Source organism: Chiloscyllium punctatum, chromosome 24, assembly GCF_047496795.1.
Source record: "Chiloscyllium punctatum isolate Juve2018m chromosome 24, sChiPun1.3, whole genome shotgun sequence".
Classification (NCBI taxonomy): domain Eukaryota; kingdom Metazoa; phylum Chordata; class Chondrichthyes; order Orectolobiformes; family Hemiscylliidae; genus Chiloscyllium; species Chiloscyllium punctatum.
Genome location: NC_092762.1, coordinates 61,229,877 through 61,247,215, shown reverse-complemented (window position 1 = coordinate 61,247,215; position 17,339 = coordinate 61,229,877). Strand labels below are relative to the sequence as shown.

Here is a 17,339-nt window from a genome sequence, read left to right as displayed (position 1 = left end):
AATCCTGGGCGGGCACGGAATTATGGGAGAAACGGACAGCTTTTTTTTAAAGGAAAAGTTTTATTTTGAATTTGAACCTTGTTGGTGATAATGTGAAATACGGAGTGGGGTGGTGTTATCGTTGTCGGTGGGATGTTTTTTGATTGTTTGTTTTGAGGGGAGTTGACAGGGCGCGGGCCCCGGGGGGGGGGGGGGGGGTTGTGTATAAATAGGAGCGGCGCGGACCACGTGCTCCTTTCTCAGCGCCGCCGCCATCATCATGGAGGGACCGCGGACACAGAACGTTAAACTCGCCCGGGTAAAGGAGAGAGCGCTTCAGGCCGCACCTTCGGTGGTGGGGAGGGAGAGGGTGCCTTATCTACCGCTCTGCGGCCGACCGCTTTCAACCGGAGAGGCGGGCCTCCACCCCCAGTCCGGCCTGGCCTCCACCCCATTGCTCTGCAGTGAGGGGATACTGGAAGCCCCCACCACCCTCCGGGACCGCCCTGATGTTGGGGGGCGGGGGGTTCTGTCTCCTATTCTCCCCCTGTCCACACTCTCTCCTCTCCTCCTCCAGTCATCGATTCAGTGACTGGTATCCCCGAGTTTAGGATGATTGATCTCCCTGGTGTTGGCCTTCCCTCGTTGAAGCTTTGGCGTGGTTCATGCTGCCGTTCAAGAGGCCGTGTAATGTACGGAGCATTTGGAGCAATCGCTCTCAGCCTTGGTCCAGTGACTTCTGCAGTCTCCGATTAATTGGCAAAGCACTTCATTCAGAGTTTTTAAAAAATTAACCCTAGTTAGATAAATGAACAAAAGTCCCTAATACCTTTGTAATTAAAACCGTCTAAAGGTGTATAAAAGAAACTGCAGGCTGGATTGTATGTTGTGAATATATAAAAGTGTTTGATTTGGTGACTTTTCAAAGATTTGTAGAAAATAGCTCCTGGTGTAGAGGTAGTGGATAGAATATTGGTTGGCAGCAAAACACTATGTATGATTGAGGCTTTGTATAACTGATAGTGTATGGCAAGTGGAATCCTACATGTATCTGCTGCTGTGACCACATTTTAACTAATGAACATTTTTGTCTTGTTTAATGATATAAAGCATTGGAGACTGTTCAGATGAGGCTTATAAAATTGTTACCTGGAATAAGTGAGTGATGTAGTGAGGATATGTTGAGTTTGTTTGCAGTGGAGTTAAGAGGGAGAGCTAGTTTAAAGTGTAGAAGATTTTCAATGGTTTGACAAATGAATGTTTCCTGTGAGTCAGTCTAGAACCAAGTGGCACTGTTATAATATTGTTGCCCTTTCTACACAAGACTTTCTCTTATTGTGCAACTTGGAAATGCCATGCCTCAGAAGCCAGTGGTTACACTCTAAGATGGTTGGGTAGATCCTTGTTAGGCAAGGAGATTCAGGGTTAAAGAGAATGTTGAATGCAAAATAAAAAAAATCACCCCTGGTGATGGGGTCTGTTTGAAGGTGGCAGAAATGTCGGCAGATGATGTGGTTTATGTGGAGGTTGGTGGCTTGGAAGATGACGACTGGGGGGGTCTGTCCTTGTTGCAGTTGGAGTGGGGTTTGAGGGCGGAGGTGTGGGACATGGATAAGATATGTTGGAGGGCATCTTCAACCACAATGGGAAGGGAAATTGCAGTCTTCAAAGAAGGAGGCCATCTGTAGTTGAACTGGTCCTCCTGGGAGCAGTTGAGGTGGAGGAATTGAGAATATGGGATGGCCTTTTTGCAGGAGGTAGGGTGGGAAGAGGTGTAATCCAGGTATCTGTGGGAGTCGGGTTTGTAAAAAAAATCAGTGTTGAATTGGTAGTCATTGGAGATGGAGAGGTCCAGGAAGGGGAGGGAGGCGTCAAAAATGCTCCAAGTGAATTCAAGTTCGGGATGGCATGTGTTGAAGTTGGTGAACTGCACAACCTTGTCACAGGAGCATGAGGTGGCACCGATGCAGTAGTCAACACCCCATCTTCACCAAGGACGTCCAATCCCTCTACACCTCTGTCCGCTATGACTGGTCCTCCAAGCCCTCTGTTTCTTCCTCCCCTGACGTCCCCACCCTTCCACTGACACTCATTTGTTTGGCTGAACTAGTCCTCACCCTTAATAATTTCTCCTTCGCATCCTCCCACTTCCTCCAGGCGAAAGTTATGCCTGTCTCTTTGTTGGCTACATAGAATGGTCCATCTTCCGTAGTTACACTGGCACCACTCCCCACCTCTTCCTCCGCTAAAAGGGCTGCTGCCCAAAACACAGATTTTCCTGCTCCTTGGATGTTGCCTGACCTGTTGTGCTTTTCCAGCACTGCTCTAGTCTTGACTCATGCTAAGTTGCCAGTAGTGTTCAGGGATGTGTGTTAGGTGCAGTAGTCAGGGATAAATATAGGATAATAGGATAGGGGGAATGGCGCTGGGTGGGTTACTGTTCGGAGGATCGGTGTTGACTTATGCTGAAGGGCTTGTTTCCACACTACAGAAATTTTCTGATTCCGGATGAAGGTTTGTTTTCAGAAGTTTTGTCACCATACTAGGCCATTCCTGATGAAGGGCTTTTGCCCGAAACGTCGATTTCAAAGCTACTTGATGCTGCCTGAACTCCTGTGCTCTTCCAGCACCACTAATCCAGAATCTGGTTTCCAGCGTCTGCAGTCATTGTTTTTAACATCAGTCAGCCTCCAGTGAAGGACTGGTGTTAGTGACCTTCTTTCTATTTATGTGGATGAAATAGAAAGTGGGTCACTAACACCAGTGCTTCACCGGAGGCTCACTGATGTTACTTAATATGGTGACGAAATGTCTGAAAACAAACCTTCCAGCTCAGTGAGTGAGCAAGCTTGCGTCCAGAACCTCAACCTAAGTTACAAATCTTCTCAAAGATCACTAAATCTGATTGTTAGGCCTGTGCATGTGCCATTGCTGCAGTGGAAATGCTGAGAAGTTGAGGTTTTGAGCTTTTGAAGACAAGGTTTGAGTAAGTGCAGTAAAGTTAGTCATAGAGATGGACAGCATGGAAACGGACCCTTTAGTCCAACTTGTCCATGCCAACCAGATATCCTAAATTAATCCCACTTGCCAGCACTTGGCCCATATCCCTATAACCCTTCTTATTCATATACCCATCCAGATGCCTTTTAAATGAAGTAGTTGTATAAGCCTGCGATGCTCGGGCAGCTTGTTCCATATGCACAACACTCTGCATGAAAAAGTTGCCCCTTAGGCCCCTTTTAAATTTTTCTCCCCTTACCCTAAACCTATGCCCTCTAGTTGATGCTGCTGATTCTGGGGTAGGGAGAGGAGGGGAGGTATACTGATGTTGAGGCTGGATTGTTGAAAAACTTTCTGAACTATTTAAAATTTGTTCAGTACTTGTGATGTTGTCAATCTAAAGGTACTGCATGAGTGAATCAATTGATTGTATAGGTATGGGCAGCAAGGTGGTTCAGTAGTTAGCATTGCTGCCTCAGTGCCAGGGATCAACTCTGATCCCAAGCCTTGGATAGCTAGCTATTTGGAGTTTGTACGTTCTCCCAGTGTCTGCGTGGGTTACTGCCGGATGTTCCGGTTTCCTCCCACAGTCTAAAGATGTGCAGGTTAGGTGGATTGGCTGTTGTAAATTACTTGTAATGACTAGAAATTTACAGGCTAAGTTGTTGGCCTGGGTAAATGTGGGGTTGTGGGGATAAGTTAGATCTGGGTTGGGATGGTGCAGGCTTGATGGACCAAACTGCCTCTTTCTGCACTGTGGGGATTTGGATTCTGTTATGTATAGCTGACAGTTCACAACTTAAGTGATTTTTTTTTTGTAATAGGTTACCAAAATTCTTGGAAGGACTGGCTCACAGGGGCAATGTACTCAGGTAAGGAATCAGTTCTGCAGTATCTTTTAAAACTGGAGCATGAAAGCCATATAAAACAAATTTGGATGTATGAGGTCATACATCCAAATGTGAGATTGTGTATAGCTCCCAAAAATATTTGCATATTAACATGACCCCAACTGAGGCTGGTACTCGCTAAAATAAAGTCCCAGAATGAGAACTTGTCTGGTCGATAATGTTTAATTTTTGTAATTAATATGGTTTAGTCATTGTAAGTCATCTTATGAGATGCCAGATCTTTATTAAATAACGATGCAAGTTTATTTGTCAAAACTTTGGTTTTAATACAAACATCAAAATGAACTTTCAACCTCCTATCTATTTGAAGTATAATAATACAACACGGAAGTTAGGACCAAGGTGTAGGCCGTCTGATCCTATGAGCTGTTGCACCATTCAGCTTGATCATGGCTGATCATGCAATTCAATTTCAGCTTTTGCCCTATACCTTTTGATTCCATTAGCCCTAAGAAGTGTATATCTTTTTTGGAAATATTTAAAGTTTTAACTTCAAAAGCTTTGCGTTGTACAGAATTGTATAGGCTGACTAATTTTTAGGTTAAGAAATTTATCCTCCAGCTTTCTGTTGTCATATGTTTATCAATTTTGATGTTCTAAACATTCTCCTTTCCTAACATCTTGAATACATAAATCCAGACTCTTTGTTTAGAAACTGCACAGATTAGAAGTTTTTTTTCCTGAGGTGCTTGGTTTATCTGAACTGAGACTCTGTTCTCCTGTTAGGGGAAAAACTGTTGTTATCTGAACTGGAAGATGAAGATTCCTGTTACAACATGGTAGTGAGCTCTTCTGTTAATTAAACCAAACGCCCAGAAAAGCTCACGTCTCCTTGTAATCTAAATGAGTGAACTCTCCAATTTCCACTATTTAAATAAAATAACATCAATTTATTTTTTAACTCTAAAAGTGAACATTAAGCAAAACTGTTCACAACTCTAAGCCCCATTCTCTTAACTGCTTACTATTTGCCTCCAGCTCTAATACAGTATACTGTTCCAATAAAACGCTTATTAAAATTACATCAACTTAACTTCAAAACCACGTAGCGGCTGGCGTCTTCAGTGTCTATCATCTTCTAGCTAAAGATCTCTCTGGGTGTCGTCTGTTTTTTTTAAACTGTGAATGTTTCATTTGAAACGGTACCTTTTGATAGTGTTTCCTAATTTCTTGGATTTGTGTTGATGGCATTTGCTCTGTCTAATTTTCAAGATGCTTGCCTTTTTTATACCCCCCCCACATCAGATCGTCTCATTTGTTCGATGTTGGCAAAACATTCAAACTCGATTGGGTTTTAGTATTCTTGGGGCATAATTTAAACTGGTTAAAATGAAATTGTTGTCAAAACAGCAACTGACATGGTATCTATTTCACAGACAAATGTTACGTAGTCTGTGTACTGGAAAAAGGAAAATATCTAGTCATGACGCAGGTGCTTGTAATCTCTCAGTTCAGAACAGCATTTGCTCTCTTAAAGGTACAATACATACCTTTCAACTTCAACCGTTGCTCGACCAATAGTGTAACATTAATACCACAGGCTGGGCAGTTGACTCGTGTCATGTCTTCTCAAATGGATTTAGATTGTTGTCCATGTCACTTTCTAACCTTTCTAAAAAATCCAAACACCATTGACCCACAAATATGTCTGTATTTTGAAATCTAAGTTCATTTTTTGCAATAGGTATATTTGTTTTCAGGCACAGATTAAACCTGCAGTCCTGCATTAACGTTCATGTAAATTGGCCTAAAGAATTGGGCATGTTGTATATTGTGAATGTTGCTGCAGTTCTTCTACTAAAATGAGAATCCCTCTAATTGGGCAACTGGGTTTTGTCAACTGGCTAGCATCTTTGTTCAAACTTTGCCTGTATCGAGGAATTTGAGTACTGCTAGATAACTCTTATCAACCAGTTCTAAATGGAGTCTAATACACAGTTGTTTTCCTGCATTCCTTGGTTAGTTGCCATAATGGCATAACTGAGCAATTTTGCTGTGTTGCTGCTGAGTCAACTCTTCTGTTCTAATTCTTTGATTTATCTGCAGGTCCGTGTGGAATTTATGGATGACAGCAATCGTTCCATCATTCGAAATGTGAAAGGGCCAGTCCGTGAGGGAGATGTACTCACACTTTTGGAATCTGAGCGTGAAGCAAGAAGATTGCGATAAAAGGTAGTTCACTGAATTTTAATAAAAATGATTACTGCTGCAGTTTCTAAATTCTTTGTGCTAAAATGAAAATTAAATTCCAATGTATTGTTGACAGTGAGTTCCCAGATTCTCCTGTTGCCATTCTCAAGCTTGTGGAAAGAACTTTTAGCTATTACAACTTCCCTGTTTCTGAAGCATAAATCTTAATGGGATTTGCTATGATTGGATGGCAAGAGAAGTTTTAACTGGGGCTTCAGTGATAAAGGTCCTACTGCAGTGACCAGGCAAGAGCTGCACATCAGAAGCTAATAAGGACTAGTGTGAAACTTGGACAATTTGAAAGCAGATTTTAATAATGGGACTGCACAGTTATACTACTTGTATCAGCTGTTGTCAAAATTAGAAGCACTTTTTCAGTGTGTAATGTTCATTTGAGGTTCTGGCTGCTGAAGCCTTGGTCGTGTGTATCTATCTGACTTTAGTTAAGTAACATGGTTTTATCATGGTCAAAACTAGATTGGTCTTTTAGAAATTAGCCTGACCAATTATAGGAGATAGTTTTAGTTTGGTGATGCATTTGTACCTGAAGTGTTGTGTTCAAGTCTGATCAAGTAGGAGAAAATGAGGACTGCAGATGCTGAAGATCAGAGCTTAAAAATGTGTTGCTGGAAAAGTGCAGCAGGTCAGACAGCATCAAAGGAACAGGAGAATTGACGTTTCGGGCATAAGCCCTCCTTCAGGAATGAGGAGGGTGTGCCAAGCGGGCTGAGATAAAAGGTAGGGGGGAGGGGCGTTGGGAATACAATAGGTGGAAGGAAGTTAAGGTGAGAGTGATAGGCTGGAGAGGGGGTGGGGGTGGAGAGGTCAGGAAGAAGATTGCAGGTCCAACTCTGATTACTACATTAGCACCTAATTTTAAATGGTGTGATTAAAGAGTGTTGTATTGTCCTTAATGTAACACATTACACCAGTGCCTATATAGATGAATAACCAGAGTTCTGTGTTTTTTCTCATTGGTGAAGATTAACTTGTCACTTACCTCAGTTTGAGATTTTGCTATCAACAAATTGATGTCCGAACAATGACACTAGAAAATAATTGCTGTAAAATACTTTGTGTTCCGATATGTAAAATAAATATAGGTTTGATCTTTTACTTTGGGAGTTGTTTATCTGGGGCTTTGTTTTCAGTGTTGTAGAATCCCTAGTGTGGAAGCAGGCAATTTGGCCCAACAAGTCCACACCAACCCTCCTGAGCATTATAAAGTCCATAGAGCTATACAGCATGGAAACAGATCCTTTGGTGCAACTGATGCATGCTGACCAAATATCCTAAATTAATCCAGGCCCATTTGGCCTATATCCCTCTGAATCCTTCCCATTTGTGTACCCATCTAGATGCCTTTTACATGTTGTAATTGTACAGTAGTTCTTCTATGCAATTGTGTTCTCATGCAAGCCCGCATTATTGAAAATTCACGCTTTAGAAACCATGCTTAGTGTTGGCCATGTAATAGTGTTACAACCAATACATTCTAAAAGTTAACATTTTAGACGTGTGTCCCCAATTCATTGTAACTCGACTGACTAATTTGTGTTACTGAAATGTGCATCATAGCAGAACAATCTGTTCCATGACTTCTATGGCAGCTCATTCTATACACTATATACCACACTCTGCATGAAAATATTGCCCCTTAGGTTCCTTTTAAATCAATGCCCTCTAGTTTGGGCTACCCCACCTTGGGGGTGGGGGGGAAGAGAAGGGGAGAAAGGGCCTTGTCCAATAACACTATCCGTGCCCCTCATGATTTTATAAACCTCCTAAGATCACTCTGCAGTCTCTGCTCCAGGCTATTCAGCTTCTCCCTGTAGCTCAACCTCCAACCCTGGCAACATCCTTGTAAATCTTTTCTGAACCCTTCCAAGTTTCACTCCCTTCCTATAGCAGGGTGACCAGATTTGCACACAGTATTTCAATCGTGGCCTAATTGATGTCCTGTACAGCTGCAACATGATGTTCCAACTCCTATACTCAATGCACTGACCAATAATAGCAAGCTTTTGGATTAGTGGTGCTGGAAAGCAAAATCGACGTTTCGGGCAAAAGCCCTTCATCAGGAACCATTTTAGCAATAAAAGCAAGCACCAAACATCACCTTCACTATCCTGATTACCTGGGACTCTACTTTCAAGGAACTATGAACAAGTACTCCAAAGTCTATTTGTTCAGCAACACTCCCAAGGACCTTACCATTAAGTGTATAACCCTAATTTGCCTTTCCAAAATACAGCACCTCGCATTTATCTAGATTAAATGCCATCTGCCACTCCTTGGCCTATTAGTCCATCTGATCAAGATCCTGTTGTACTGGGATAACCTTTGCTGTCCACTACACCTCCAGTTTTGGAGTCACCTACAGACTGATTTACCATGTCACCTATGTTCATATCCAAATTGTTTATATAAATGATGAAAAGCGGTGGACCCAGCACTGATCCTTGTGGCGCATTGCTGGTCACAGGCCTCCAGTCTGAAAAGCAACCCTCCACCACTCTCTCCTACCTTTTTGAGCCAGTTCTGTATCCATGTGTTAGTTATCCCTGTATTCCATGTGATTTAATCTTGCTTACTGAAGTCCAAATAGATCACGTCCACCACTCTGCCCTCATCAATCTTCTTCATCCTGCATTTCCCATGGCTAATGTACAAACTCCACACAGATGGTTGCCGGAGTGTAGCATCGAACCTGGGTCCCTGGCACTGAGGCAACAGGGCTAATCACCATTTTAGATCTTGGATTGAAGGTACATAGAGAAAATTCTAGGGTTAGCCTCCTGTCTGGTCTGGTGAATTTGCTGCAATCTTAGTGAGTAGTGTGACTGACCATCCTGACATTTCTCAATAGCTCAGCCAGCCTAGATTTCTTCAGTGTAAATCTGAATGTCATGGAAATTTTTCAGCAGTGTAATGGACAGTTGTGTATATTTTGTGAATTTCCACTGACTTCCAGTTGGCATTTAAAGTCTCATACTGAGCTAAATTTGAAACATGAGCAGTTGAACACATTTTGTGTTCACAAAATAAAGTGCAAGAAAAACAGTAGGCAGGTTATGAACTGCGGTGTCCTCCAGAGATGTGTATTGGAGACAGTGACACGTCGGCCATGATAGGCGTGTTGGAAGCAATGTAGATGGAAATTTAAAATCTGAAATATTAATGGATGAGGTAAGTGAAAATCTACATCCTTTAAAATTAACTAGGTGTTCTAGCAGCTGTCCTTGCATTATATTGTGTAAAATTGATTTAAAGCAGCTTAAATTAAGAATTTAACACTTTTTTGCAGTGATATCTAATTCTTGAAAGCTTCTGACAAAGGATATCAAAAGCAAATGCACTTTACCTACTAGCCTTTTCCAAGATGGCAGTATTACTGTTCTACGTTAAGCCCAGAATCTTGAATTGTGTTTTGACAGAAATTAAGTCAAGTTAACAGTTCCTGAGATTTGAAGATTTCAGGATAGTTACTTTTATGTCGCCTTCCATTCTTAAATTACTTTACAAATATGAACTGTTGATGTTGGGTAGAAAGCACTTGTAATAAACTTCAATTAACTTACCGTCCAATTTGAAATCTTTTAAAAGTAAAGCTTTCAATTCTTGTGTTAGTACAAATGAGGACTGAGATTAGGCCATTTGGCTGTTCAAGTTTGTTCTTTCATTGACTGACTAGGATCATGGCTGACCTGATTTTAGCCTCCACTCTACATTCCTGAATCTGTCTACCCCTTCATGGTCAAGAACACACCCACCTTTACTTGAAATAAAATGTTCTGCATTCACTGCCTATTGAGGAAAGGCATTCCAAGGGTCCTCAAATCTGTGTTTCTTCAGGTGTTTTAAAATCAATGTCCCTTGTTTTTAAAGTCTGCCTCCTAGTTCTAGAAGCAACCTTTCAACATTCACTTAGCCAGGTGTCTTCAGGATCTTCGATTTCCAGTTAAGTCACTTTGGCTTTTCTAACTTCAATGTAGGATGTTAGATTACTTAGTGTGGAAGCAGGCCCTTCGGCCCAACAAGTCCACACCGACCCACCAAAGCGCAACCCACCCAGACCCCTTCACCTAACACTACGGGCAATTTAGCGTGGCCAATTCACCTAACCTGCACATTTTTGGACTGTGGGAGGAAACTCATGCAGATGCTGAGAGAATGTGCAAACTCCACACACAGTCGCCTGAGGTGGGAATTGAACCTGGGTCTCTGGTGCTGTGAGGCAGCAGTGCTAACCACTGTTCCACCTAGCTGCCCATTTATGCTTGGTTTGTTTAATGTTTTCTCAGTGCTATCTGCTTGATCCTGGTGCATCATACTTGGGCAAATGTTACATTTGAAAGTTCTTGGCTGTTAAAACTTGGTTTCTAACTACTGTATATCTTGGTGAGAGCTCCACATGTTTAAGGGTGCTTGTGCATTGGTGGTGTCCTTAGCTCTGAGCCAGCAGGCCCAGATTAAAGTTTAACCTGTTCCAGAGGTGTCATAACATTTCTGAATAGGTTGATTTAAAAGTGTACAATTTTCAAGAGCTGCTAGCATGGTTATGTATGAAGTATAGTAACATGTGACTTTTGAATTTTGGTCTTGATGCTTGCTTGAAACAGGATGGTTGTATTTGATATTTCTTTTTAGTGTAGTAAACATGAGTGCTTTAGTCAGTGAAAATTTCAGATGTAAAGGCATTGATCTGCTCTATCTTGAGTTCTTACCTGAAGGCTATCTGATGCATTTGATGGGAGGCTCGTTTATGAATATACATTGTTAGAGTGTACTTGTCTAAATTCAGAAAGCTGTTTTCAAGAGCTCCATCCATCCAAGTTGTCATGAGCTGCATGAGGGTATCTTTTGTAATTATGAAGATGCATAAATTACTTGCTCAGCAATTACCAGTGCAGGAAGTTTAGGCAGATAAGCCTCTTCGTGATAAAGACCATGAAATGTAATATTTAGCCTGGTAAGTCTGTGTTTTTTAGTTTTCTTTAGTGTTCTTTAGTTTCTTTAGTTTTCCTATTTGCATTATAATCAAAGTTCAGTACAAGTTAACGTAAGCTTTGTTTTTCAATGTAATCATCTGGAAATAACTTTTTTGTTTCTTTGCATTGTCTTCCATATTTTATTTTTTATTTCTTTTGCAGATCAACAAAGCTGATGCCAGTTGTGATAATTGGTTGCGGACATTTTCACATACTTTGACAATGGGACAATAAACAACCGTTAAAGAATTTTAATGTAGAGTTTGTGCCTGTTTCTTTTTCCTGTAACAAGTTTTCATGGAAAGAATGTTTCAATGTGACTTTTTTCTCAAAGCAAAGTATGCATGTGAGAGGACAGGGGCTTTTCCTGTTGATGGTGGGCTGCTTTGAAGACCTGTAACTCCGGTTTAGCACCCAGCTACTCTCGAACTGAGATGCTTCTTGCTGCAAATCACTTGCTAGCACATATGGTAAATGTCATATTAGCAATCCAAGTACCCAAATTATTAAACTGATCCTGGAAGTCTGAAGCCATACCACCTGACCCAGTTTCTCAGCTTGGGGTTGATTGCTCTTGAACCAGATAAACTGTAATCTTTGTGAACCGTTGCTGCAGTATTGATGGCAGTAGCATGCCCAGCAAAGTTGAGGCAAAAGAAATTCTGAGGAGTACACAGGCAGGAGCACTATCAGATTTGCATGAGAATTCAGTGTATAGCTTTGCTTATTGCAACTAGTAGACAGCATTGGGTGTTAATAGGATTTATCAGTACCAGTAAGAATTAAACTTCAAGATAATATAATATTAGTAAAATAAATTAGCATGGGCAAAGGTCAGGCACAGCAAGACACAAAAACCGATTTCATGTCAGGAAGTGGATTGAACAGTAGGACCTCTAAAATGGTAAACAAGCTTCAGTCCCCTGTACTAATGAGTATAGAAATCAGTTCAGTGGTTGAATGTGTTGCTGGGGAACTGGTTGCACGAATGTTGAGGTACATTGTTTCTGTTTTGTACAGATCCCACAGTTCTGAAAGCAGTAACATTTGCAAAAGGTTTTAATGCACAGATGGATATCAATAGTTATTTATATGCCATTGCTAAGATGTAGCTACGCAATACACAAAGTTGAAACTGAATATCAAAGGCTATTTCCTATTTAGGAGGATAAGTAGCACTTTAAATGTACTGAGCCTCCTCATTAAGAAAGAGTCTTTGATTAAGATTCAATGATATGATAGAATCATAGAATTTAATGGGTGTAACTAAGAAATAGCCAGAGGCAAAGAACAGTGGTGCTATAAATTACCAAACTCATTTTGGGCAGATATAAATCAAGATATTAGGATTTCACATGAAACTCAAAAGCCGTTTCACTTTGAAACTAGGGTCTTTCTGAAGAAAGGGAAGTTATAAAGATACATATAAGTTGTCCAAGGTGGGTTGGGGGAAAAAATCAAAAAATTGTCAAATGATGGGCAGTCCTATTGGTAGACCATGTAGTATTTCTATAAATAAGCATTCCTGAGGTGTAAATCAACATGATTGATGAAAAATTACATTGTGTTAACTCAAACTAAGTGCCTTATAAGGATGCCAGACTCTGTGTTAAGCCTAAGGTTCGGGAGCAATTTAGAACCTACAAGGGGTGATCAAGAAACTTTTTGATAGTGAAAAAAGAACAGTATTGCAACTCAGCCAGAAACTAACTTAAAGCTATTATAGTTTTCCCTGTGTGGAGCGGAAAAGATAGGATAAATACTAGCTCACTTATGATGAAAAATGCAAGATAACCAAGGGATTTGTGAAACTGAGCAGCAAAAGTAAATTGATATTAAGAGGTGGTACTTGGAAAATTAGCTGGATTAAAGCATGATTTAATCCCTGGACTACATGAGCACATCCAGAGTGTAGAAGTTGGTGACTATTTTACAGGTTCTGAAAAGGTTCTTGGAAAGACTGCAAGTAGCCTATGTAATTCCACTATTTCAAAAGGGAGGGAAAATTGAACTACATAAGTAAAATGTTGGAATCTATTATAAGGGATAAACTTAAATTTTACATTGTTTTGTTAATGTATGAAAGTTGTTGTGAATGACTTTGTTAGGTTCTTTGGGGATATGATTAATTGTCCATTATTTAACAAAAAGCCTTGTTAATATAGGGATTCCCATTATAAAATGTGTAATAGTGTACAGATTGAGCACAATGTACACTTGAAAAGTAGTCCATTATATCAAATGTGTTAAAGGAGTTTTTAAAACCGGAATTGGTCTTTGTCTTGGTTTGTACCAGCTGTGTCTCTTTGCTTCCTTCTCTGTGGCCAGACTAAAGATATCAGGGAAGCTAGTTAGTATCTCCTTGGAAAATATTGCTTTCCAGCAGAGACCACAGGTTACATCTGGAAGCTACCATATTTGGGAATGTCAAGTATAAGGCCTGTTGATAATACTTGATGGAGATGGAGGGCTTGTTCTGAAATATTACTTGTGCATTCCTCCCATGTTATGTTTGTGGAGACTGGCATAATGGTAATCCTGATGGATTAATGATCCAGAGATCCAGGCTTTTATTGATGTGTTCAATTAGTGGAATTTAAAATTCAATCAGTTAATAAAATCTGAAACTGAAAGCTCATACCAAGTCATGATGACAATTAATTAATCTAATTGTTGTCAAAATTCATCTGGTTCTGAAATTAATCTTCAGGGACTGAAATCTCCTGCCTTATCTGATGTGGCTTATGTATATATCAGTCCACAACATTTTGTCTTCCAAATTGTGCTGAAAAATAACCACCGATCAAGAAAACTGGATACAGTAACAAATGTAGGCATATCATGACATCCATATCATGAAATAATCAAGTGATTAAAGTCAGCATAAGCTATACAATGATTTTTGCCTTCAGAAGCTAGTGGCTTCTGTTTTGAAATGCCATTTATCTTACCCCCTGTTTCAAGTCCCAATTAAATTTTGGGTACAATGCTACCTCATGTCTTCCTCAGTTGGGCAACTTAGTGGGTGGCATGGTGGCACAGTGGTTAGCACTGCTGCCTCACAGTGCCAGAGACCTGGGTTCAATTCCCGCCTCAGGCGACTGACTGTGGAGTTTGCATGTTCTCCCCATGTCTGCGTGGGTTTCCTCCGGGTGCTCCGGTTTCCTCCCACACTCACGATGTGCAGGTCAGGTGAATTGGCCATGCTAAATTGCCCGTAGTGTTAGGTAAGGGGTAGATATAGATATAGGGGTATGGGTGGGTTATGCTTCGGCGGGGTGGTGTGGACTTGTTGGGCCGAAGGGCCTGTTTCCACACTAAGTAATCTAATCTGTTCTTAATAACTGAAGTCCTCATAACCTCTGTCTAATCATTTAATGAGAGGAGTAGCTTTTGGTGTTTTGAGTGGTATTCCTTATACAGTGCAATTCACAACATTGAGCTAGAAGTATCATACAGAGACTTAATTAGGTAATTATAGAAAATACAAATTGTGACAGTCACAGGAAAGGTTTATAATATTTTAATACAATTTTTTGCTTCTGATTTTTTTGCTTTAGAAAAGCATTTCTCAATGTTGGCAATATAATTGACAGTGATTGGCTAAGTAATACATTATAGATAGTCAACAGCCAATGCCTGCCCTAAAATCTGTTTTCAAAAATATTTGTACAGAAACCACAGGGTAGGAATGACTGTGGCTTCAAGCTCCGGATGCTGGGCTGCAGCTGTTGCCAGGTTATGAAGTGTCCTGAAAATACAAAGTAGCATGACTGAAATACAGCTCCCCTCGTGCTGGATGTTGTAGCTATTACAAAGAACATCACAACCGGACAGCTACGATGAAATGGAAATTAGGAGAATGCTCCAACTGGGGACATTTCGTCTGCATTTTTACCTCTGGATGACCCAGCATGTTTTACAGTTAATCTACATGGAGTGAGGTGATGAGTTGTCAAGTGTGGCACTGGAAAAGCACAGCATACAAGTAGGAGAGCTAACATTTTGAACATAAGCTGTTCATGAGGAATGAAACTTCATCAAGACCTTATGCTTGAAATGTTGACTCTCCTACTTCTTGGATGCTGCTTGACCTGTGTTTTTCCATCGCTGCACTTGTGACTCTGATCTGCAGTCCTTACTTTTGGCTGATTATTCGTCGCAACACTTATTTGCCTCTTTTTCAGATAAAACCATGGGTTCTAAAAGGACAGACATCTTGCCTGAAAGATGGCAGCCCTGACCATGCAGCACCACCTCAATACTGCTCTGTAATGTCTACCTAGATAGCTGCAGAAAATCTCTCTAATAAAGATTTTTAAGCCCACAATCTTCTGTTTGGAGACAGCCAACTGAGCCATGGCTATTACATTAGTGTACCTCAGCAGAGCTGCCACTTGCTGTTGAGAGCCTGCTATGAAAAATGAAAGAGCATTGTTTCTTGAGTGCTCCAAGCACTGAGGTGCAAAACCAGTATTGAACAAAGGTAGTAGTGACCACACTAGGGCAGTCCTGATGCAACGGAGATTGGATTATTCAGGCAGGAGGAGGACCCTAAATTTAGACTGCACCAAAGGCCAAGAGGCAGATGGATAAAAAATCAGATTAAGAAACGTTGAATCTGTTCGTGCTATAAAATATCAGAGCTGGGATCATATAATTTGACATCGAAATAGAAAATGCTGGAGAAACTCAACAGGCCTAGCAGTATCTGTGCAGACAAACAGATATAATGTCTCCCTTGATACCAAGTGTTAAATCTTGATTCAGCATCCACAATATTTCACTTTCGCATCCATGCTGACTGGGCAAGTTAGCTATCTAATGTTGCATTGAGTGAAGAACTGCTGAAAACAGCAATTTTCTCAATAACCTGCAGACATGGGCACAAATGGACCAAGTAAGCCATTTGTTGCCTGCTCAAGGGCTGTCTGACTTGAGATGGGGAGCAGGCTTCAGTCAGGCAGAGCAGATATTCTTCTAGCATCGATGAGGAGAGGTATTCGAGAAAGGTGGACAATAGCCCACACTGCCACTGCGAAAGCATCTGGCACCATGCCCCTGCAAAACTGTTTAAAAATGCTGAGTTACAATATTTTACTGACCTGCAATGGTGGCTTGAAGTTCAAGTGCGCAGAGAGTAAGACAGCGATGTCCTTGTTATTGGCTTCCAGGGCTACAGACAGTGCATTACTGCCATCCTGTGGGAGTACAGACAATAACATATAGTTACCACTGTCTCTAGCTGATAAATACAAACCACAGAAAATTGCTGAAGCTGCAAAGCATGTTGCATATGAACCTGAAATTTGAGCACAAGTAAATTGTTTAGCCTCTCTTGACTGCTCCACCATCGAGGAGAAAGTAAGGACTGCAGATGCTGGAGCTCAGAGCTGAAAATGTGTTGCTGGAAAAACGCAGCAGGTCAGGCAGCATCAAAGCAGGAGAATCGACATTTCAGGCATAAGCCCTTCTTCAGGAATGAGGAAAGTGTTCCAAGCAGGCTAAGATAAAAGGTAGGGAGGAGGGACTTGGGGGAGGGGTGTTGGAAATGCAATAGGTGGAAGGATGTTAAGGTGAGGGTAATAGGCCGGAGAGAGGGTGGGGGTCGGGGCGGAGAGGTCAGGAAAAAGATTGCACGTTAGGAATGTAGTACTGAGTTTGAGGATTGGGACTGAGACTAGGTGGGGAGAGGGGAAATGAGGAAACTGGAGAAATCTGAGTTCATCCCTTGTGGTTGGAGGGTTCCTAGGTGGAAGATGAGGCTCTCTTCCTCCAGCCGTCGTGTTGCTATGGTCTGGCAATGGAGGAGTCCAAGGACCTGCAATTCCTTGGTGGAGTGGGAGGGGGAGTTGAAGTGTTGAGCCACGGGATGGTTGGGTTGGTTGGTCCGGGTGGGTGTCTCAGAGGTGTTCTCTGAAACGTTCCGCAAGTAGGCGGCCTGCCTCCCCAATAAAGAGGCCATATCGTGTGCAGCGGATGCAGTAAGTGATGTGTGTGGAGGTGCAGGTGAATTTATGACGGATATGGAAGGATCCCTTGGGGCCTTGGAGGGAAGTAAGGGGGAAGGTGTGGGCGCAAGTTTTGCAATTCTTGCGGTTGCAGGGGAAGGTGCCGGGAGCGGTGGTTGGGTTGGTGGGAGGTGTGGACCTGACGAGGGAGTGGTCTTTTCAGAATGCTGATAGGGGAGGGGAGGGAAATATATCCCTGGTGCTAGGATCCGTTTGGAGCTAGTGGTAATGGCGATGTATATGGAGTTTGGTGGGGT

At 41.6% G+C, this 17,339-nt stretch overlaps 2 protein-coding genes across 7 annotated transcripts in view; one reads left to right on the top strand and one right to left on the bottom strand.

The window, feature by feature from the left end:
* Positions 1–173: 173 nt before the first annotated feature.
* On the top strand, positions 174–11,326 carry rps28 (ribosomal protein S28). Its single transcript, XM_072593985.1, has 4 exons — positions 174–298; positions 3,804–3,851; positions 5,937–6,062; positions 11,234–11,326. The coding sequence occupies exons 1-3, from the start codon at positions 260–262 to the stop codon at positions 6,057–6,059; spliced, it is 210 nt and encodes a 69-aa protein (XP_072450086.1). The 5' UTR covers positions 174–259; the 3' UTR covers positions 6,060–6,062; positions 11,234–11,326.
* Positions 11,327–14,578: 3,252 nt separating this feature from the next.
* Positions 14,579–17,339, bottom strand: part of kank3 (KN motif and ankyrin repeat domains 3) — a 62,567-nt gene continuing 59,806 nt past the window's right edge. For all 6 annotated transcript variants that reach the window (XM_072593976.1, XM_072593977.1, XM_072593978.1 and 3 more), the window contains 2 exons: positions 16,177–16,272; positions 14,579–14,822 (listed from right to left, as the gene is read on the bottom strand). In XM_072593976.1, coding sequence (XP_072450077.1) covers positions 14,811–14,822; positions 16,177–16,272 — 108 coding nt within the window. In that variant the 3' untranslated portion in view covers positions 14,579–14,810. The remainder of the gene's footprint in view (positions 14,823–16,176; positions 16,273–17,339) is intronic.